General features: G+C 47.2%; 1 protein-coding gene across 1 annotated transcript in view; it reads left to right on the top strand.

Annotated features, from left to right (window-relative positions):
* LOC139411716 (elongator acetyltransferase complex subunit 4) overlaps positions 1–21,895 on the top strand; it is a 112,192-nt gene extending 90,297 nt beyond the window's left edge. Inside the window, exon 10 of the mRNA XM_071158390.1 lies at positions 19,870–21,895. Within this exon, the coding sequence (XP_071014491.1) occupies positions 19,870–20,001 (132 nt within the window). The 3' untranslated portion in view covers positions 20,002–21,895. The remainder of the gene's footprint in view (positions 1–19,869) is intronic.
* The last annotated feature ends 942 nt before the right edge of the window (positions 21,896–22,837 follow it).

Raw genomic sequence — 22,837 nt, 5'->3', positions numbered from 1 at the left:
TCTGCCCTGCATTAGTTTACACCCTGTAACTCTGCCCTGCATTAGTTTACACCCTGTAACTACGTCCTGCATTAGTTTACACCCTGTAACTCTGCCCTGCATTAGTTTACACCCTGTAACTCTGCCCTGCATTAGTTTACACCCTGTAACTCTGTCCTGCATTAGTTTACACCCTGTAACTCTGCCCTGCATTAGTTTACACCCTGTAACTCTGCCCTGCCTTAGTTTACACCCTGTAACTCTGCCCTGCATTACTTTACACCCTGTAACTCTGCCCTGCATTAGTTTACACCCTGTAACTCTGCCCTGCATTAGTTTACACCCTGTAACTCTGCCCTGCATTAGTTTACACCCTGTAACTCTGCCCTGCATTAGTTTACACCCTGTAACTCTGCCCTGCATTAGTTTACACCCTGTAACTCTTCCCTGCATTAGTTTACACCTTGTAACTCTGCCCTGCATTAGTTTACACCCTGTAACTCTGCCCTGCCTTAGTTTACACCCTGTAACTCCTCCCTGCATTACTTTACACCCTGTAACTCTGTCCTGCATTAGTTTACACCCTGTAACTCTGCTCTGCGTTAGTTTACACCCTGTAACTCTGCCCTGCATTAGTTTACACCCTGTAACTCTGCCCTGCCTTAGTTTACACCCTGTAACTCCGTCCTAAGTTAGTTTACACCCTGTAACTCCGTCCTGCATTAGTTTACACCCTGTAACTCTGCCCTGCCTTAGTTTACACCCTGTAACTCCTCCCTGCATTACTTTACACCCTGTAACTCTGTCCTGCATTAGTTTACACCCTGTAACTCTGCCCTGCGTTAGTTTACACCCTGTAACTCTGCCCTGCGTTAGTTTACACCCTGTAACTCTGCCCTGCGTTAGTTTACACCCTGTAACTCTGCCCTGCGTTAGTTTACACCCTGTAACTCTGCCCTGCATTAGTTTACACCCTGTAACTCTGCCCTGCATTAGTTTACACCCTGTAACTCTGCCCTGCATTAGTTTACACCCTGTAACTCTGCCCTGCCTTAGTTTACACTCTGTAACTCCGCCCTGCCTTAGTTTACACCCTGTAACTCTGCCCTGCATTAGTTTACACCCTGTAACTCTGCCCTGCGTTAGTTTACACCCTGTAACTACGTCCTGCGTTAGTTTACACCCTGTAACTCCGTCCTGCGTTAGTTTACACCCTGTAACTCCGCCCTGCGTTAGTTTACACCCTGTAACTCCGCCCTGCGTTAGTTTACACCCTGTAACTCCGTCCTGCGTTAGTTTACACCCTGTAACTCCGTCCTGCGTTAGTTTACACCCTGTAACTCCGCCCTGCATTAGTTTACACCCTGTAACTCTGCCCTGCCTTAGTTTACACCCTGTAACTCCTCCCTGCATTACTTTACACCCTGTAACTCTGTCCTGCATTAGTTTACACCCTGTAACTCTGCCCTGCATTAGTTTACACCCTGTAACTCTGCCCTGCATTAGTTTACACCCTGTAACTCTGCCCTGCCTTAGTTTACACCCTGTAACTCTGCCCTGCATTAGTTTACACCCTGTAACTCTGCCCTGCATTAGTTTACACCCTGTAACTCTGCCCTGCATTAGTTTACACCCTGTAACTCTGCCCTGCATTAGTTTACACCCTGTAACTCTGCCCTGCCTTAGTTTACACCCTGTAACTCCGCCCTGTAACTACGTCCTGCGTTAGTTTACACCCTGTAACTCCGTCCTGCGTTAGTTTACACCCTGTAACTCCGCCCTGCGTTAGTTTACACCCTGTAACTCCGCCCTGCGTTAGTTTACACCCTGTAACTCCGTCCTGCGTTAGTTTACACCCTGTAACTCCGTCCTGCCTTAGTTTACACCCTGTAACTCCGCCCTGCCTTAGTTTACACCCTGTAACTCCGCCCTGCCTTAGTTTACACCCTGTAACTCCGTCCTGCCTTAGTTTACACCCTGTAACTCCGTCCTGCCTTAGTTTACACCCTGTAACTCCGTCCTGCCTTAGTTTACACCCTGTAACTCCGTCCTGCGTTAGTTTACACCCTGTAACTCCGTTCTGTGTGGAAGTGTGTTGATATCACTGACAGTAGTGATGGTAAATGGACTTGATGCCGTCTCCCTAGCTGAGTGTGATCAGGGCTTAGTGGGTTAGTAGAGCACAGCAACCCCAGCTCCCAGTCATCCCAGTGGAACTCTACTACGAGACTAAGAGCTCTCTTCTCATAGCTCTCCTCTCTCCCACAGCTCACTGTAACTGTAAAAGACATGACCTCCCCTTTCAGTGTCACTACCCAGAGGAGTAGGGTGGAGTCATACCCCAGGCACTCTGTGCTATGGAAGGTCCCACATGTGATGTCTGTCTCTCTTTTATGGTAACAGGGTTTCCCCTATCAACCATTGTGTGTAATGTGTTTTGGCCATATGTGAACTGACTGAGTAGTACTGTAGCAGTATTAGCAGTAGTACATAGGCTGGATTACTGTAACTAACTACACATTAATGCATCATCCCATTACATGTATCATCACTTTATTTGTTGGGTCAAATCGTTGGGTACTGTAGCTGCATAGTTTAAGATACATCAGTAATTGTCATGTTCAATACTTTCATGTCAAATCAAAAGATTGAATCTTCTAAGAAAGACACAGAGGATCTGTGTTTCTAATACAACATATCCCATTTAGCAGACCATTTTATCCAAAGACACTTAGTCAGGTGGGCATACATTTTGTACTTATGGCTGGTCCCAGGAATCGAACAGACTGTCCTGGCATTGCAAGAGTCATGCACTACCAGCTGAGCTACTGAGCTACAGAGGACCGTGTTCTACTGACTGAGCTACAGAGGACCAGATTCTACTAACTGAGCTACAGACGACCGTGCTCTACTAACTGAGCTACAGAGGACCTTGTTCTACTAACTGAGCTACAGAGGACCGTGTTCTACTAACTGAGCTACAGAGCACCGTGCTCTACTAACTGAGCTACAGAGCACCGTGCTCTACTAACTGAGCTACAGAGCACCGTGCTCTACTAACTGAGCTACAGAGCACCAGGTTCTACTAACTGAGCTACAGAGCACCAGGTTCTACTAACTGAGCTACAGAGCACCAGGTTCTACTAACTGAGCTACAGAGCACTGTGCTCTACTAACTGAGCTACAGAGCACCGTGCTCTACTAACTGAGCTACAGAGCACCGTGCTCTACTAACTGAGCTACAGAGCACCAGGTTCTACTAACTGAGCTACAGAGCACCAGGTTCTACTAACTGAGCTACAGAGCACCAGGTTCTACTAACTGAGCTACAGAGCACCGTGCTCTACTAACTGAGCTACAGAGCACCAGGTTCTACTAACTGAGCTACAGAGCACCAGGTTCTACTAACTGAGCTACAGAGGACCAGGTTCTACTAACTGAGCTACAGAGGACCAGGTTCTACTAACTGAGCCAGATTGATGTGGGTACAATACAGAGCCAGAGTTCACACTGCCAGCCTGATAGCCTGAATGTCTTTCTTCAGAGCCAGAGTTCACACTGTCAGCCTGATAGCCTGTATGTCTTTCTTCAGAGCCAGAGTTCACACTGTCAGCCTGATAGCCTGAATGTCTTTCTTCAGAGCCAGAGTTCACACTGTCAGCCTGATAGCCTGAATGTCTTTCTTCAGAGCCAGAGTTCACACTGACAGCCTGATAGCCTGAATGTCTTTCTTCAGAGCCAGAGTTCACACTGCCAGCCTGATAGCCTGTATGTCTTTCTTCAGAGCCAGAGTTCACACTGCCAGCCTGATAGCCTGAATGTCTTTCTTCAGAGCCAGAGTTCACACTGTCAGCCTTATAGCCTGAATGTCTTTCTTCAGAGCCAGAGTTCACACTGCCAGCCTGATAGCCTGTATGTCTTTCTTCAGAGCCAGAGTTCACACTGCCAGCCTGATATCCTGAATGTCAATGTGTCTCTGTGGGCCGGCTGGTCTAAATACCACCCTGGTCAATGTGTCTCTGTGGGCCGGCTGGTCTAAATACCACCCTGGTCAATGTGTCTCTGTGGGCCGGCTGGTCTAAATACCACCCTGGTCAATGTGTCTCTGTGGGCCGGCTGGTCTAAATACCACCCTGGTCAATGTGTCTCTGTGGGCCGGCTGGTCTAAATACCACCCTGGTCAATGTGTCTCTGTGGGCCGGCTGGTCTAAATACCACCCTGGTCAATGTGTCTCTGTGGGCCGCCTGGTCCAAGTCAGCACCAATGACTGACCGTGGCCTGCATGCCTGTTGCTGTGAATGGGGTTGCTCTGGGCAACACCTTTTCAGCCAGTCCTATGAAGTCCCCAGTATGCTGGTCTTTGTCCCCACAAGGGCTGTCCTCTCAGCCAAAAGGGGCTCCTTTTTTTTATGGGGACTATCAACTGGTGATAGATTGCGCCCAGCCATTTTTATTCACGCCACAGTCAATCACATAGACACGCACATACACACTGACCACACACACTGACCACATACACACTGACCACACACTTGGTCTTAGACATTCATCCCATAAACAGACACTCCAAGAGATGGTAACACACACACACAGACACACACACACACACACACACACACTAACCCTTTATATCCTGATCTCCTGCTCCTCCACATGTCTTCTACAGAAAGGAGCTGTCTGCTGTTCTCCACTACTTCTGTTCCTCCGGACCGGAACATTCCTTCTATTCCTCATCCCTCTTAGAACAACCTCTCTCTCCCGCCTCTGCCATCTTCCCCCCTCTTGTCCTCCACTTCCCCTCTTCCCCCTTTCCCACTCATTCTCCTCAGCCTTCTACCCCATCCCTTCATCTTTACCTCCTCTCACCTCCTCATCCCCTCCTCCTCTGTTCCTCTCCTCCTCTGCTGTTGTCTAGACAGATGAACTAGCTGCTGCCTCATTAGGCTGGTGATCACGCTTCTGAGCATGGATAAAGGACAGGAGTGTGGACTGCTGCTTACACACACACACACACACACACACACACAAACAGAGAGCACTCAATGCCTTGGGATGCTCTCTGACAGCGGTTACCCTATGGATGAAATATCGTCTCTATGGATGAAATATCGTCTCTATGGATGAAATATCGTCTCTATGGATGAAATATCGTCTCTATGGATGAAATATCATCTCGATGGACGAAATATCGTCTCTATGGTTGAAATATCGTCTCTATGGATTAAATATCATCTTTATGGATGAAATGTCATCTTGATGGATGAAATGTCATCTTGATGGATGAAATGTCGTCTCGATAGATGAAATGTCGTCTCGATGGATGAAATGTCGTCTCGATGGATGAAATGTCGTCTCGATGGATGAAATATCATCTTTATGGATGAAATATCATCTTTATGGATGAAATATTGTCTCATTGGATGCCATATCAGCTCTATGGATGCAAATCCATTTGGAGTCAATGAGGGAAGGGGGTAGGGAACACACTTACTGTGGAAAACTAGCCTTTCTTCACACTCACCTTTCTGCACCTCTGCTCCCTTTCTCATCCTTTCCTCATCTCCCCTCTCATCCTTTCCTCATCTCCCCTCTCATCCTTTCCTCATCTCCCCTCTCATCCTTTCCTCATCTCCCCTCTCATCCTTTCCTCATCTCCCCTCTCATCCTTTCCTCATCTCCCCTCTCATCCTTTCCTCATCTCCCCTCTCATCCTTTCCTCATCTCCCCTCTCATCCTTTCCTCATCTCCCCTCTCATCCTTTCCTCATCTCCCCTCTCATCCTTTCCTCATCTCCCCTCTCATCCTTTCCTCATCTCCCCTCTCATCCTTTCCTCATCTCCCCTCTCATCCTTTCCTCATCTCCCCTCTCATCCTTTCCTCATCTCCCCTCTCATCCTTTCCTCATCTCCCCTCTCATCCTTTCCTGCTCTCCCCTTCTCTTCCCTCGTTCTCTCCCCTTCTCTTCCCTCATTCTCTCCCCTTCTCTTCCCTCGTTCTCTCCCTCTCTCCTCTTCCCTCGTTCTCTCCCCTTCTTTTCCCCCTTTCTCTCCATCTCTCCTTCTCTTCCCTCGTTCTCTCCCTCTCTCCTCCTCTCCCCTTCTCTTCCCTCGTTCTCTTCCTCTCTTCCCCTCCCCTTCTCTTCCCTCGGTCTCTCCCCTTCTCTTCCCTCGTTCTCTCCCTCTCTCCTCCTCTCCCCTTCTCTTCCCTCGTTCTCTCCCTCTCTCCTCTCCCCTTCTCTCCCCTTCTCTTCCCTCGTTCTCTCCCCTTCTCTTCCCTCGTTCTCTCCCTCTCTCCTCCTCTCCCCTTCTCTTCCCTCGTTCTCTCCCTCTCTCCTCTCCCCTTCTCTTCCCTCGTTCTCTCCCCTTCTCTTCCCTCGTTCTCTCCCTCTCTCCTCTCCCCTTCTCTTCCCTCGTTCTCTCCCCTTCTCTTCCCTTGTTCTCTCCCCTTCTCTTCCCTCGTTCTCTCCCCTTCTCTTCCCTCGTTCTCTCCCCTCCTCTCCCCTTCTCTTCCCTCGTTCTCTCCCCTTCTCTTCCCTCGTTCTCTTCTTCTCTCCTCCTCTCCCCTTCTCTCCTCCTCTCCCCTTCTCTTCCCTCGTTCTCTCCTCCTCTCCCCTTCTCTTTCCCCCTTCCCTCATTCTCTCTCCTCTTCCCAGTCCTTAGTCAGCGCCACATAAGTGTTTTTCTTAGAGCCATCCTCTCCCCTTCGGAGGTGTCAACGTCTTACCCCATCTGACACAGTAAAGTCACTACCATCTTTTACTGTCAAACGTAATGCTTGTAAACTGTTTGTGAACCACCGAGGAGAGGAGAGGAGAGGAGAGGAGAGGAGAGGAATTATGTTGTTTTTTTAGGAAGGCCAAGTTGCCTGAGTCAGCTCAGTGAATTCACATTGTAAATATCACTCTGTCACATCTGAGGTCAGTTTGTGTGTGTGCACTGAAAAGCATTAATAAGACATGATAAAACAGCCCTAGTAAATCTGCCCTGTATTTCATTTGTGGTAACTGATGCTGTGAGAGAGAATCAGAGGTCAGAGGCTTCCTGAACCCACAACCTGAGATGATGCATTGTGGGAGATTGAGTTCTATGGAATGTTAGCATGATCCATGTGAATTCACCTACAGGGCCAAAAGACTGTAACTGATAAGAGAGAAACTGGATAACAGTGTTTATGGTCCAACAGTGGTGTTTGAGATGAAGATATCCACAGGCTTGATAACTGACCTGATGTGAAGGATAGACGAGGATGTCCAAGCTTTTTCAGTCCTCCCTTTATCCTTTTATACAGAGCCATTTTAAACCTTAGTACTGATTTCAGTGTCTGACATTCCTAGACTACAGAGGGAAATATGTGCATACCAGATGTGTGTGTTACTTTTCATTGTTATACAGTACTATGGTATCAAAGTCATGGTTTGAGGGTTAAAATGTGTATTTGGGGCTAGAGGTCTCCCAGATATGCTGTCATAACCTATGCAGCCATGTACTCTGCTATGGGCCTATTGGAAGTGAAGGCAACACTTAAACGTGTTTGTACCCCGCGCCCTCTACCCCCTTCCACCCCGTCTTGCCCCGTCCCTGGGCTCCATGTCACCCCAGGGTCCAATGTCTGCCTGGCCACCCGCTGACTGTGCCCCAATCCATAACGCCAACGTCACCCCCTCCTCTTCCCCCACTGGGGTCATCATACTCTCACCCATTGCTCCCCAACACTATATTGCCCAAGGTCAAAGCTAGCACTGCCCTCTAAAAAGAAACGGAATGAAACTGAAAGCAGCTAAAAATGGCCCGACCCTGCGCTCCCCCTTAAAGCTACTGACTGAGCTAGCTACCTCAAGGCTACTGCTGGGGCTGGCCAGAGGTGCCCAGAAGATAGTGTAGGGCAGGGATGGGTAACTGTGATGGGGGTGGGGGCCACAAAACATCTGAACTCATCATGGGGGGCTGCAGTTGCTTGCGGGTTTGCTTACTCACATACATAGAATTTCATGCAATTATTCTCATTTTGCCATAGGGGGGAGAGAAATGTTTGCAATTTTTAATATATCTGTGTGAGACTAAGAAAATCAATGGGGGCCCCCCGGCCGGTAATTCGACCATGATAACACGTTTAGATCGCTGGCCGCTAAACTAACTTAGCAATCTAAAAATGTTACCTGACATGGGCTAACTGACTGACTTTTCAGTCTCTGGCTCAAGCAGAAAAACTGCTGATGTATAAACACCTTTCTGAATTACAGCTTGTGTATTCTACTACTGTCACTGGCAAGTAAGTTGAGACCCAGACTGAGATTGATTTGAGGGCCTTCAAAAGGGGGCTTCGTTCCCCCTTCTCTTCCCTCGTAACTACTAGTGCAAGAGGGCCCCCTTTTGAAGGCCCTCAAATCAATCTCAGTCTGGGTCTCAACTTACTTGCCAGTGACAGTAGTAGAATACACAAGCTGTAATTCAGAAAGGTGTTTATACATCAGCAGGTTTTCTGCTTGAGCCAGAGACTGAAAAGTCAGTCAGTTAGCCCATGTCAGGTAACATTTTTAGATTGCTAAGTTGTCCATCCATGGTGTCGGGGGAGATGGTGATGATGATGTTATTGTCTGCTGTTGTGCTTCGTCTGCCCTCTTGCACAAGTAGTTACCTCTTTTTATGCTGCTTCAGGCAGGTTTTACACACAACTGTGATGTTTCATGAATCTTATTTCAGGAACATGATCACCGTTTAGGACAAATGTGTCTAAATTTGCAACCGATGCAACTTTTTCATCTTCCATTTCAGAGGCATGGAGCGTGAGTGAGGTCTACTCAAGAGAAACACAAACATTCCATTTGAAATGAAAAACCCTCCAGAAATAATTGCATCTCATCAGTTTCCTGTTTTAACAAGTTGAATTCAATGGAATAGTTTGTTCAGAATTAGTCCCATCCCTTTCATTCCAATTTCGTGACTTTAATTACCCCCAGAATATTCCTTGCTCATCCTCCTGCCTTGTCTGTCTGAAGCATTAGCCACTGAGCAGAAGAGGCGTGGCTCCTGCGTCTCCGTCTGTGTCTCTGCCTGTTGCTGTGTCTGTGTCTGTCTGTTGCTGCGTCTCCGTCTGTGTCTCTGTCTGTTGCTGCGTCTCCGTCTGTGTCTGTCTGTTGCTGTGTCTCCGTCTGTGTCTCTGTCTGTTGCTGCGTCTCCGTCTGTGTCTGTCTGTTGCTGCGTCTCCGTCTGTGTCTCCGTCTGTGTCTCTGTCTGTTGCTGCGTCTCCGTCTGTGTCTCTGTCTGTTGCTGCGTCTCCGTCTGTGTCTCTGTCTGTTGCTGTGTCTCCGTCTGTGTCTCTGTCTGTTGCTGCGTCCCCGTCTGTGTCTGTCTGTTGCTGCGTCTCCGTCTGTGTCTCTGCCTGTTTCTGTGTCTCCGTCTGTGTCGCTGTCTGTTGCTGCGTCTCCGTCTGTCTCCCCGTCTGTGTCTCCGTATGTTGCTGTGTCTCCGTCTGTGTCTCTGCCTGTTGCTGTGTCTCCGTCTGTGTCTCTGCCTGTTGCTGTGTCTCCGTCTGTGTCTCTGTCTGTTGCTGCGTCTCCGTCTGTGTCTCTGTCTGTTGCTGCGTCTCCGTCCGTGTCTCTGTCTGTGTCTCTGTCTGTTGCTGCGTCTCCGTCTGTCTCCCCGTCTGTGTCTCTTGTCTGTTGGACCTGACAAAGACCCAGCTCAGATCCAAGTCTTGTCTACTATTAAAGGTGCTACGAGTAACATAATGGACCTTTTTAGTTTGTTTCTCTCTGTAAGTATAATGTGATGTTTACGACAACATTGCTGTGTCCGTCTGTCTGTGACTGTCTCCAGGGATATCTTGGGTCACTCAGACAGGCTGGTGACGCAGACAATAGATGACATTCAGTTCAGTTAGAGAAAGGGTGTGGCATCTTCTCATGACTGAAACATGAGATCCATCCTAATTGTCCCCTCTGTTTCTTTCTCTGTCTCCACCTCCCAAAATATACCAATAGCTCATAGTTAGTCACTGTCATGTCCACCTCCTAAAATATACCAATAGCTCATAGTTAGCTAGTCACTGTCATGTCCACCTCCTAAAATATACCAATAGCTCATAGTTAGCTAGTCACTGTCATGTCCACCTCCTAAAATATACCAATAGCTCATAGTTAGCTAGTCACTGTCATGTCCACCTCCTAAAATATACCAATAGCTCATAGTTAGCTAGTCACTGTCATGTCCACCTCCTAAAATATACCAATAGCTCATAGTTAGCTAGTCACTGTCATGTCCACCTCCTAAAATATACCAATAGCTCATAGTTAGCTAGTCACTGTCATGTCCACCTCCTAAAATATACCAATAGCTCATAGTTAGTCACTGTCATGTCCACCTCCTAAAATATACCAATAGCTCATAGTTAGCTAGTCACTGTCATGTCCACCTCCTAAAATATACCAATAGCTCATAGTTAGCTAGTCACTGTCATGTCCACCTCCTAAAATATACCAATAGCTCATAGTTAGCTAGTCACTGTCATGTCCACCTCCTAAAATATACCAATAGCTCATAGTTAGTCACTGTCATGTCCACCTCCTAAAATATACCAATAGCTCATAGTTAGCTAGTCACTGTCATGTCCACCTCCTAAAATATACCAATAGCTCATAGTTAGCTAGTCACTGTCATGTCCACCTCCTAAAATATACCAATAGCTCATAGTTAGCTAGTCACTGTCATGTCCACCTCCTAAAATATACCAATAGCTCATAGTTAGTCACTGTCATGTCCATCTCCTAAAATATACCAATAGCTCATAGTTAGCTAGTCACTGTCATGTCCACCTCCTAAAATATACCAATAGCTCATAGTTAGCTAGTCACTGTCATGTCCACCTCCTAAAATATACCAATAGCTCATAGTTAGCTAGTCACTGTCATGTCCACCTCCTAAAATATACCAATAGCTCATAGTTAGCTAGTCACTGTCATGTCCACCTCCTAAAAAAAAACAATAGCTCATAGTTAGCTAGTCACTGTCATGTCCACCTCCTAAAATATACCAATAGCTCATAGTTAGCTAGTCACTGTCATGTCCACCTCCTAAAATATACCAATAGCTCATAGTTAGCTAGTCACTGTCATGTCCACCTCCTAAAATATACCAATAGCTCATAGTTAGCTAGTCACTGTCATGTCCACCTCCTAAAATATACCAATAGCTCATAGTTAGTCACTGTCATGTCCACCTCCTAAAATATACCAATAGCTCATAGTTAGCTAGTCACTGTCATGTCCACCTCCTAAAATATACCAATAGCTCATAGTTAGCTAGTCACTGTCATGTCCACCTCCTAAAATATACCAATAGCTCATAGTTAGCTAGTCACTGTCATGTCCACCTCCTAAAATATACCAATAGCTCATAGTTAGCTAGTCACTGTCATGTCCACCTCCTAAAATATACAAATAGCTCATAGTTAGCTAGTCACTGTCATGTCCACCTCCTAAAATATACCAATAGCTCATAGTTAGCTAGTCACTGTCATGTCCACCTCCTAAAATATACCAATAGCTCATAGTTAGCTAGTCACTGTCATGTCCACCTCCTAAAATATACCAATAGCTCATAGTTAGTCACTGTCATGTCCACCTCCTAAAATATACCAATAGCTCATAGTTAGCTAGTCACTGTCATGTCCACCTCCTAAAATATACCAATAGCTCATAGTTAGCTAGTCACTGTCATGTCCACCTCCTAAAATATACCAATAGCTCATAGTTAGCTAGTCACTGTCATGTCCACCTCCTAAAATATACCAATAGCTCATAGTTAGCTAGTCACTGTCATGTCCACCTCCGTTGCTGAACGGAGCATTTTACAACAGAAATAAAACAACAACAAATGTTTTTTTATTGACACATATTCTATTCATCTTAGAATTCCCAAACGCAGGTGGTTTCTGAGCCAAGCCACAGTGAGGTAAATGGTCCTCAGTCGTAGGGTTATTGTGAGGTCACGACCGGCCGGAGATCGTGTTACTCTCTCTCCCAGCACAAAAGAAGAGGAAGGCAGAGCTTCTCGTCAGCTTTTGTTATATCCAAGGTGGGCTAGAATTACCAACGTAATGGGATTTTTTTTAAAGCTACTTCTGCATTTTCTGTCTGTCCAGCGGAAGTATTCTCTGAAATTGCCATTGCAATGTGACGGCAGTTTGTCCCTCAAATAGAAAAGAACGACACCTGATTTATGTGGGGTTTGAGTTAGTCTGAGTTAATACTAGTTCCTCTAACTTTGACAAATGCTTTCCCACACAATGTAGTGTAACTCGATAGCAGTGGGGGATTAAGGTTTTGGGAGGTGATTTGGTGGTGTAGGCTGAATGAACAAGTCTGGTGACTGACTGGGACATTTCTACACGTTTTCAGCTGGCAGACTTTCTCTTTTGGTTTTGACCCTTGACCTAAAGGACAGATTGGGTTGTGGAATGGGAGGGATATTGGACTGGTGTCATGGACAGCCAATATTTTTACACTGGCTGCACTGCATCCCAATGTTGACAAGGAGAAGGGAATTGGTTTTGGATATATGATATGACCAGTGTGGTTTTTCATGAATACTGAACAAAGCTACACATACTGAAGGCTGATGTCCATCACCTCCATCTTGAATGTGGAATTACCCCACGAACACCACAAATATTCTAGAGTTGTTGGAATGTGTTTGGTTTGTTTATGTTATTGAGAATAATATTGTGTGTTTACGGTTTCATCTTAGTTCCTAACTCCAACTTTTCTGACTTCAATTGATGAACTGGTTAGTTTTAAGGCTGTTGAGATTGCATTTTCACATTAGTAATCATTTCAATGGCTGATTTAGGAACAGGATCATCCATGTTTCCTAGTGCTTTTTGCACGTTGCTAGTGACACAAACGGTGCTAATATGTTCTTGGAAGTACAAACCAAACATTCTAAGTCCCTTAAGTTGTGTGTTCTCTTAAGTAGGTGTTTATGGTAAATATGTCATTTCCCTGAGCACGTTCCTACATTGGTCAAGCTGCTCCAATCAGATTAACCGATCTACCAATCGTCATGTGTTCCAACTAAGTGTTGGGTTTCCCCAGAGTTGTAAGCAGTACGGTGACACACACACACACTGTACATTTGCTTATTCCATGTGTAAATCTGTGTTGTTGTTTTTGTGTCGCCCTGCGTTGCTTTATCTTGGCCAGGTTGCAGTTGTAAATGAGAACTTGTTCTCAACTGGTCTACCTGGTTAAATAAAGGTGATCTGGCCTACCTGGTTAAATAAAGGTGATCTGGCCTACCTGGTTAAATAAAGGTGATCTGGCCTACCTGGTTAAATAAAGGTGATCTGGCCTACCTGGTTAAATAAAGGTGATCTGGCCTACCTGGTTAAATAAAGGTGATCTGGCCTACCTGGTTAAATAAAGGTGATCTGGCCACCTGGTTAAATAAAGGTGATCTGGCCTACCTGGTTAAATAAAGGTGATCTGGCCCACCTGGTTAAATAAAGGTGAAATACATAAAAAATACAGGACCCTTTTAGAAGTGTGACTAAAATGAATGTGGACTAAATGACTTGTTAAATGATTACTTTGTACCACAGTCATTGGCAGCGAGTTTCCGCACGTGGAATGTCTTTGATAGAGGGCTGCTTTGTGAGAGCGGGTTGGTTCCCTCTAAGCTCTGTTTGGGGCAAATCAGATCTATATGGATCATGGAAATGTGCTTACATAAAGTGGTATAAACACACTATAAACACACTTAGACCCCAAACAAGACCTTCTGTTGGATAACTTTTCTGCCCCCTGCTTTCAATGCTAGCCCAGCTTCTTTTCACACGCAATCCCTGGGCCCACATTCACAAAGCATCTTAGAGTAGGAGTACTGATCTAGGATCCATATAGTCTCATTATAATCTAAAGGAAGCTAAACTGATCCTAGATCAGCACTCCTACTCTAAGATGCTTTGCTATGAGATTCTCTTCTACCCGCCATTTGTTATCTGAAGTGACCAGCTATGCCCACTGTCGAACGCTATCTCCCATCAGTAGCTGAGGCTTGAGGTGAGGCAGGGTGTAAGGAGGGGCGTAAATAAGCTGTGGGGGTTTGTCCATTGTGGGGGGATATTAGTAACCCTCTTAGGCAAAGCCAGTCTCTGGGCCTGACCCCGAGGGCTCATTTGAAGTGCTTAGCGCTCGTTTGGGGCTTTGTCGCACCCCTCGCCCCATTGGCAGTGTCGACCCCAGCCCAGCCAGCCCCTGTGGCTGTGGAGCAGCACCGAGCCACGGACCTTTACCCTTGCGTGCCACGGGGGAGTGGACACCCACGTCACACACACACGCACTATATTCACACACACACTATACACACATACCCTAGCTAACACACACTCGTATACATACACCAGCTAGCACACATACACACATTCTCTATATAACACACACACACACACACACACACACACACACACACACACACACACACACACACACACACACACACAGAGTCCCCCGTTCCCCAACTCAGCCAATGGTCTTATTTCCCTCTGTCCACTCCCACCCCCCTCCCTCTGTTCCATTCTCTTTCTCCACCCCCTGAGGGTTGCCAGGCAACAGGAAAATACTTCACACACAACCTCACACATGCCCTATGTCTGAGAGGGCTTTCTGGATCATCATGGAGTGTGGCAGTCATAAACTGGCTCAGAGAGAGTCTGTCTGTCTGTCTGTCTGTCTGTCTCTGTCTGTCTGTGTGGGACACTCATCCAATGGCCAACATATCACCACGTAGACTTCTCTTAATGGGAAGTTATATCACAGCTGTGAATTATATGAAACACTGTGTGTAACTGCACTGCAATTCCACTGTCAATCTATACCAATACTGTATATAATACATACCAATGGGTATCAGCAATGTCTTTGTCACTGCCATGTGAATGCATGGATTTAGGGTCACTTCAACTTTTGATCATGGAAGGTTTGTCACCTCTCTGATAGTCTGAGATGTCTTCTCAGACCTGCTGTCACAGAGGCCCCAGGGAGGGCTGTTGGTACTCTGCCTCTCCCTTTCTTGTCGCCATCGATTGCTCTGGTCTGCCCCTGAACTCAAACGTTCGGGGAGCTGAGCAGCTCTTCTGGATTGGTTTGACCTTCCTCTTCGCACATGCTCAGTGGGGGTCTGCGATCCCTGAGCCAAACACACACACACAGTACACACACACACCAGGCAGGTAGCGAGGTCTGTAGGTGTCTGACAGCCAGACAACGGTGTGATGTGTTTTCTGTCCTCACCCACTGAGGAACGATGTATATGTCATTGATTGTCTCTCGACACAGTTTCCGCTGCTGTGCACTTAGCAGGGCTGACTCCTGGCCTGATCAATGCATTGTTTGTCTTTTTCAATCACACTCCACTGAGCTGGAGACACCAAAGGTCACACAGGCAAAGTTTTGGCAGGGGTGGAGGGGACATGTGGAAGCCCTGTAGCATGATGTGGGTGTGTTGTAGGAATGTGCTTTTTATTTCCCACTGAAAAGAAAAGACAGGTCATCACTGCTGTTTTTGACAACCTGTCATCTATCATGGTTGTGCTGTGATGCTTAGTCAAATCCAGCTAACTTCATCTAGTCTGTATCAAATGACCTGAATCACCAGGGGTTATGACCTGCACCCATTCCTGTAGGCACTGCCGGTAGTCATCTATCATGGTTGTGCTGTGATGCTTAGTCAAATCCAGCTAACTTCATCTAGTCTGTATCAAATGACCTGAATCACCAGGGGTTATGACCTGCACCCATTCCTGTAGACACTGCCGGTAGTCATCTATCATGGTTGTGCTGTGATGCTTAGACAAATCCAGCTAACTTCATCTAGTCTGTATCAAATGACCTGAATCACCAGGGGTTATGACCTGCACCCATTCCTGTAGACACTGCCGGTAGTCATCTATCATGGTTGTGCTGTGATGCTTAGACAAATCCAGCTAACTTCATCTAGTCTGTATCAAATGACCTGAATCACCAGGGGTTATGACCTTCACCCATTCCTGTAGGCACTGCCGGTAGTCATCTATCATGGTTGTGCTGTGATGCTTAGACAAATCCAGCTAACTTCATCTAGTCTGTATCAAATGACCTGAATCACCAGGGGTTATGACCTGCACCCATTCCTGTAGACACTGCCGGTAGTCATCTATCATGGTTGTGCTGTGATGCTTAGTCAAATCCAGCTAACTTCATCTAGTCTGTATCAAATGACCTGAATCACCAGGGGTTATGACCTGCACCCATTCCTGTAGACACTGCCGGTAGTCATCTATCATGGTTGTGCTGTGATGCTTAGTCAAATCCAGCTAACTTCATCTAGTCTGTATCAAATGACCTGAATCACCAGGGGTTATGACCTGCACCCATTCCTGTAGGCACTGCCGGTAGTCATCTATCATGGTTGTGCTGTGATGCTTAGACAAATCCAGCTAACTTCATCTAGTCTGTATCAAATGACCTGAATCACCAGGGGTTATGACCTTCACCCATTCCTGTAGACACTGCCGGTAGTCATCTATCATGGTTGTGCTGTGATGCTTAGTCAAATCCAGCTAACTTCATCTAGTCTGTATCAAATGACCTGAATCACCAGGGGTTATGACCTTCACCCATTCCTGTAGGCACTGCCGGTAGTCATCTATCATGGTTGTGCTGTGATGCTTAGTCAAATCCAGCTAACTTCATCTAGTCTGTATCAAATGACCTGAATCACCAGGGGTTATGACCTTCACCCATTCCTGTAGACACTGCCGGTAGGCATCGTCTGTCCTTACCCTCTCTCACCATTCCTGTAGACACTGCCGGTAGGCATCGTCTGTCATTACCCTCTCTCACCATTCCTGTAGACACTACCGGTAGGCATCGTCTGTCCTTACCCTCTCTCACCATTCCTGTAGACACTGCCGGTAGGCATCGTCTGTCCTTACCCTCTCTCACCATTCCTGTAGACACTACCGGTAGGCATCGTCTGTCCTTACCCTCTCTCACCATTCCTGTAGACACTACCAGTAGGCATCGTCTGGCCGTACCCTCTCTCACCATTCCTGTAGGCACTACCGGTTGGCATCATCTGTCCTTACCCTCTCTCACCATTCCTGTAGACACTACCGGTAGGCATCGTCTGTCCTTACCCTCTCTCACCTTTCCTGTAGACACTACCGGTAGGCATCGTCTGTCCTTACCCTCTCTCACCATTCTTGTAGACACTACCGGTAGGCATCGTCTGTCCTTACCCTCTCTCACCATTCCTGTAGGCACTACCGGTAGGCATCGTCTGTCCTTACCCTCTCTCACCATTCCTGTAGGCACTACCGGTTGGCATCGTCTGTCCTTACCCTCTCTCACCATTCCTGTAGACACTACCGGTAGGCATCGTCTGTCCTTACCCTCTCTCACCTTTCCTGTAGACACTACCGGTAGGCATCGTCTGTCCTTACCCTCGCTCACCATTCCTGTAGACACTGCCGGTAGGCATCGTCTGTCCTTACCCTCTCTCACCATTCCTGTAGACACTACAGGTAGGCATCGTCTGTCCTTACCCTCTCTCACCATTCCTGTAGGCACCTCCGGTAGGCATCGTCTGTCCTTACCCTCTCTCACCATTCCTGTAGACACTACCAGTAGGCATCGTCTGTCCTTACCCTCTCTCACCATTCCTGTAGACACTACCGGTAGGCATCGTCTGTCCTTACCCTCTCTCACCATTCCTGTAGACACTACCGGTAGGCATCGTCTGTCCTTACCCTCTCTCACCATTCCTGTAGACACTACCAGTAGGCATTGTCTGTCCTTACCCTCTGTCACCTTTAGGTTAAGCATGGTCTTAACAACATTCTCTCTAGACTTTAGCATCTCCAGATGAACCTCTTGCTCCTCATCTATATTCTCCAGGCTCAACCAGGCTTTACCTGCCCATAGATCACCTCTGGGCTCTGATTCCTCCTGTTTCCTGCTGCTGCCTGTCAGACACGTAGGTCATTGGTATGGTGTATCTTTATGGTCTGACATACTTCCCCCTGACAACACAGGGGAGACATGTTCACTGGACAGGAGAGGTTCAGTTGTACATGTGACAGACTGACTGCTGACCTAGGAGCTGCTGGAGGGGCTTGAGAATCCCTTTAAATCCAATTTAATTCAAAACTGCATTTGGGAGATCTCAATACCCTTTACAATAGACATTTAGAAAGGAAATAAAACATTTCCGTACAAACTTTGTTGAATGCAACGGCAATGGTACCAGCTTGTTAGGAGTTCTATTAAAATGAGCCATATCAGATCAACTGTAAAGCCCCAATCTAGAAGCCCTGATAATGCTGTAGCCAAGTGGAATGTGCAGGTCCACCCCCAGAGGCTTTGTGGAGTGGGACGTCATCTCTTCATGTAGGGATGCTGTTATCCCTGTACCCAAACACATAGTCATTAGAGGACAGATGAGGATCTCTGGGAGGAGAGGGGCTCTCCTTAAGCTGCGTGGCTGGAGGGGGTGAGGGTCGGGCAGGCACAGGGGGTTAAGAGAGGTGGGTGGAGGTGTGGACCACTGGGTTTCGGATGTCTAGTAGATTCCACCTGAGGTAAATTATAGGGGTTTAGGTTCTACTGGGCAGAGCAGAACATTGCCATCCCACACATTTTCTCACCAAACTCTGATAACACACACACACAATCTTAATTTAGAGAGATCCTCGCTTACAGCCCAGAGATACTCAGAAGCAGCCTCTGTCCGTAAATATTCCACCCCACATACACACACTGGGCCGACTCATCGCCTCCACTGGGCCGACTCATCGCCTCCACTGGGCCGACTCATCGCCTCCACTGGGCCGACTCATCGCCTCCTGAAGTGCCGTTAAAGGCCACTCTTATGACCCCTCGGGAGGACCAGGGCAGCCCCTCTTAGCCTGTTGAGTTGTTAGCGTTGAGGCTTTACGTCAGTAGGCCACATTAGCCTAGCGTCTTTGTGTTGTTATGCCCCTCCGAGAGGACCAGGGCAGCCCCTCTTAGCCTGTTGAGTAGTTAGCGTGTTAGCGTTGAGGCTTTACGTCAGTAGCCTAGTGTCTTTGTGTTGTTATGTTGGCACAGAGCAGCTCCAGAGATTAGTCCTACTGGGGAACAAGTTACTCTTGCTGCTAAAGAGCTTGATTCTAATGACTCCGGTATTAGCCCTAGTCAAGTGTGTTACACACTCACACACACACACACACTCTCCACACAAATTCTCAAACTCGTACAATCTCACGCATACACATTACTCTATGCACACCTTGACAAAGCACACACACACCGTGTCCCCTCTGAGCTGTCACAGAGCTAAATCTCTCTGAGGTACTTAGCGACACGCTAGCAGGTTTCCTCCACACTGGCCGTGCTGAGCAGAAGGGAGTCCTAAAGCAGCTGAAACCACTTACACCAGAGCTCTCAACCCTGTTCCTGGAGAGATAGCCTCCTGGAGCTTTTCTCTCCAACCAGCTAGTTATTAGAATCAGGTGTGCTAGATTAGGTTTGTAGAAACAACCTGCAGGACGGTAGCTCTCCAGGAACAGCGTTAGAGAGCTCTGATTTACACCCAACATGGGCTCTCTGTGACCACAACATCACTGGAGTGGAGAGTGCCACTGTTTCTGTCAACAAAGTAAATAATGTCTCTCCCTCTTTTTTCCCCCTCCATCTCCCCTCTCACTTTTTTGCGCTCTCTTTCTCTCCCCCCCTTTCCTCTTTCTCTCCCCCCTCCCCTCTCTCTCTCTCTCTCTCTCTCCCCTTGCCTCTTTCTCTCCCCACTCCTCTCTCTCTCTCTCTCCCCTTTTCTCTTTCTCTCCCCCCTCCTCTCTCTCTCTCTCTCTGTTTTCAGAGACTACATCTGCCTCCAGACCTGTCAGAGACAGTGAGTCGTGTGAGCCGGGGAGAGCTGACAGGGACAGCCATGGTGGGCTCCTCAGGCTGTGGCTCCGGCTCCACTGGCAACAGACATCTGGACTTCTAGAACCCCACTCACCATCATCGCCGCTGGCAACAAACATCTGGACTTCTAGAACCCCCTCACCATTATCACCACTGGCAGCAAACATCTGGACTTCTAGAACCCCCTCACCATTATAACCGCTGGCAGCAAACATCTGGACTTCTAGAACCCCCTCACCATTATCACCGCTGGCAGCAAACATCTGGACTTCTAGAACCCTCTCACCATTATCACCGCTGGCAGCAAACATCTGGACTTCTAGAACCCCCTCACCATTATCACCGCTGGCAACCAACATCTGGATTTCCAGAACCCCCTCACCATTATCACCGCTGGCAACAAACATCTGGACTTCTAGAACCCCCCTCACCATTATCACCGCTGGCAACCAACATCTGGACTTCTAGAACCCCCTCACCATTATCACCGCTGGCAGCAAACATCTGGACTTCTAGAACCCCCCCACCATCATCGCCGCTGGCAACAAACATCTGGACTTCTAGAACCCCCTCACCATTATCACCGCTGGCAGCAAACATATGGACTTCTAGAACCCCCTCACCATTATCACCGCTGGCAGCAAACATCTGGACTTCTAGAACCCCCTCACCATCATCGCCGCTGGCAACAAACATCTGGACTTCTAGAACCCCCTCACCATTATCACCGCTGGCAGCAAACATCTGGACTTCTAGAACCCCCTCACCATTATCACCGCTGGCAACCAACATCTGGATTTCCAGAACCCCCTCACCATTATCACCGCTGGCAACAAACATCTGGACTTCTAGAACCCCCCTCACCATTATCACCGCTGGCAACCAACATCTGGATTTCCAGAACCCCCTCACCATTATCACCGCTGGCAACCAACACCTGGACTTCTAAAACCCCCCTCACCATTATCACCGCTGGCAACCAACATCTGGATTTCCAGAACCCCCTCACCATTATCACCGCTGGCAACCAACACCTGGACTTCTAGAACCCCCTCACCATTATCACCGCTGGCAACAAACACCTGGACTTCTAGAACCCCCTCACCATTATCACCGCTGGCAACAAACACCTGGACTTATAGAACCCCCTCACCATTATCACCGCTGGCAACAAACACCTGGACTTCTAGAACCCCCTCACCATTATCACAGCTGGCAACAAACACCTGGACTTCTAGAACCCCCTCACCATTATCACCGCTGGGCAACAAACATCTGGACTTCTAGAACCCCCTCATCATTATCACAGCTGGCAACAAACATCTGGACTTCTAGAACCGCTGGGACTCTTTCGCCATGGCAACCCATTACCCATGGTTACTCTGCAGACTGTTACACCACTGTCACATTGTCAACTGTTTCCCTGCCAACTGTTTTCACCCGCCAATCTTTTCCCTTCAACTGTCCAAGTGGCCTAGCAGCCTCCTTCCTTTACTAGGACACTTTGACATTTGATATTTTAGTAAATGCTATTGTCTAGAGCGACTTACAATACCTGTATTGAAGTAAGGAGGCAGCGACACTCCATCCAAGCCCCTCTATGTAACTCTGTCATCTTGTTGTGACTGGGCCTGTCTCAGAGAGAGAGAGAGAAGGTGGGGGGATCATTTCAACGGGATATCTGTAATGAAACACAAGATACACCTTTCTGCTATTTCACCATCCTGCTATTTCACCATCCTGCTATTTCACCATCCTGCTATTTCACCATCCTGCTATTTCACCATCCTGCTATTTCACCATCCTGCTATTTCACCATCCTGCTATTTCACCTTTCTGCTATTTCACCTTTCTGCTATTTCACCATTCAATCAAAGGCATGTTGAAAATGTGTTTTTTGATAAGTTGAATAAATGTGTATAAATCCATATCTCCATGTTTCATAGCCTGTTTTCTATCTTATTTAGAACTCTGGAGGTTTCTATCGTAACACCCATATTCTCCACAGATCTTTTCTGTCTGGCTTGTTCCCTAGTAATGGTTGAGGTGAGCATTTGGATAGGGCAAGCTGATCCTAGATCTGTAGTTAGGGGCAACCAGGAGTAAAGGGTTGGATGTGGGCGCAGGCTTCACAGCTCATCAGGTCTGTTATCTGGATGGGCGGCTCTGCTATGACAAGACCAAAACAACAAATGAGGTCAGATGGTGACATGGAGAAAGACTGAATATGCAGCATGTAAAATAAAACATGTCACTGTGTTTCTCTTCTGCGGTTGGTGTGGATGTGTTGCTTTATGAGGTGTGTGTGTGTGTGTGTGTGTGTGTGTGTGTGTGTGTGTGTGTGTGTGTGTGTGTGTGTGTGTGTGTGTGTGTGTGTGTGTGTGTGCGCGCGTGTGTGCATTTCCCCCAAGTAATTCACATTTACTGGTGTAAGGTCACTAGGTCATTCTTTAAAGATCAAGCTATGACTTCATACAAGGTGGTCAGAGATTTGTGACGCAATAAATATGATGTATGGCCTCTGGAGTGTTTGGTAAAAGTGATTTTGTAGATGTGAAGTTTTTTGAAAGGCTATCGATAGCAGCAATGGAACCCGGAGGCCTTCTATTGCAAGTAATCTATAATATTAAACTAAGCTTGTTGTTTGGGTCTGTCTGTAACATGCACACATGTTGTCCCAGCTCATATTTCAGTTGACACAACCTTATTTGACTCCAGGGGAACTTGTATTGGTAATGTAGAAAGGGTGAGCCCTGCATTATGCATCCTAGGGGTTACATAAATCTCCTTATGGAGGGGGGAGAGGCTGAAATCGTCTGGCTCTGCCTGCGTACATTTACTTTAATGCACGCAACTATAGTTCTCTGTGTGAAGTGACTACAGTGTCTCAATCTAGGTGCCCTACTTAAGTCACATGA

This window comes from Oncorhynchus clarkii, chromosome 6 (assembly GCF_045791955.1).
Source record: "Oncorhynchus clarkii lewisi isolate Uvic-CL-2024 chromosome 6, UVic_Ocla_1.0, whole genome shotgun sequence".
In the NCBI taxonomy this organism is placed as follows: domain Eukaryota; kingdom Metazoa; phylum Chordata; class Actinopteri; order Salmoniformes; family Salmonidae; genus Oncorhynchus; species Oncorhynchus clarkii.
This window is presented reverse-complemented; position numbering and strand designations above follow the sequence as displayed.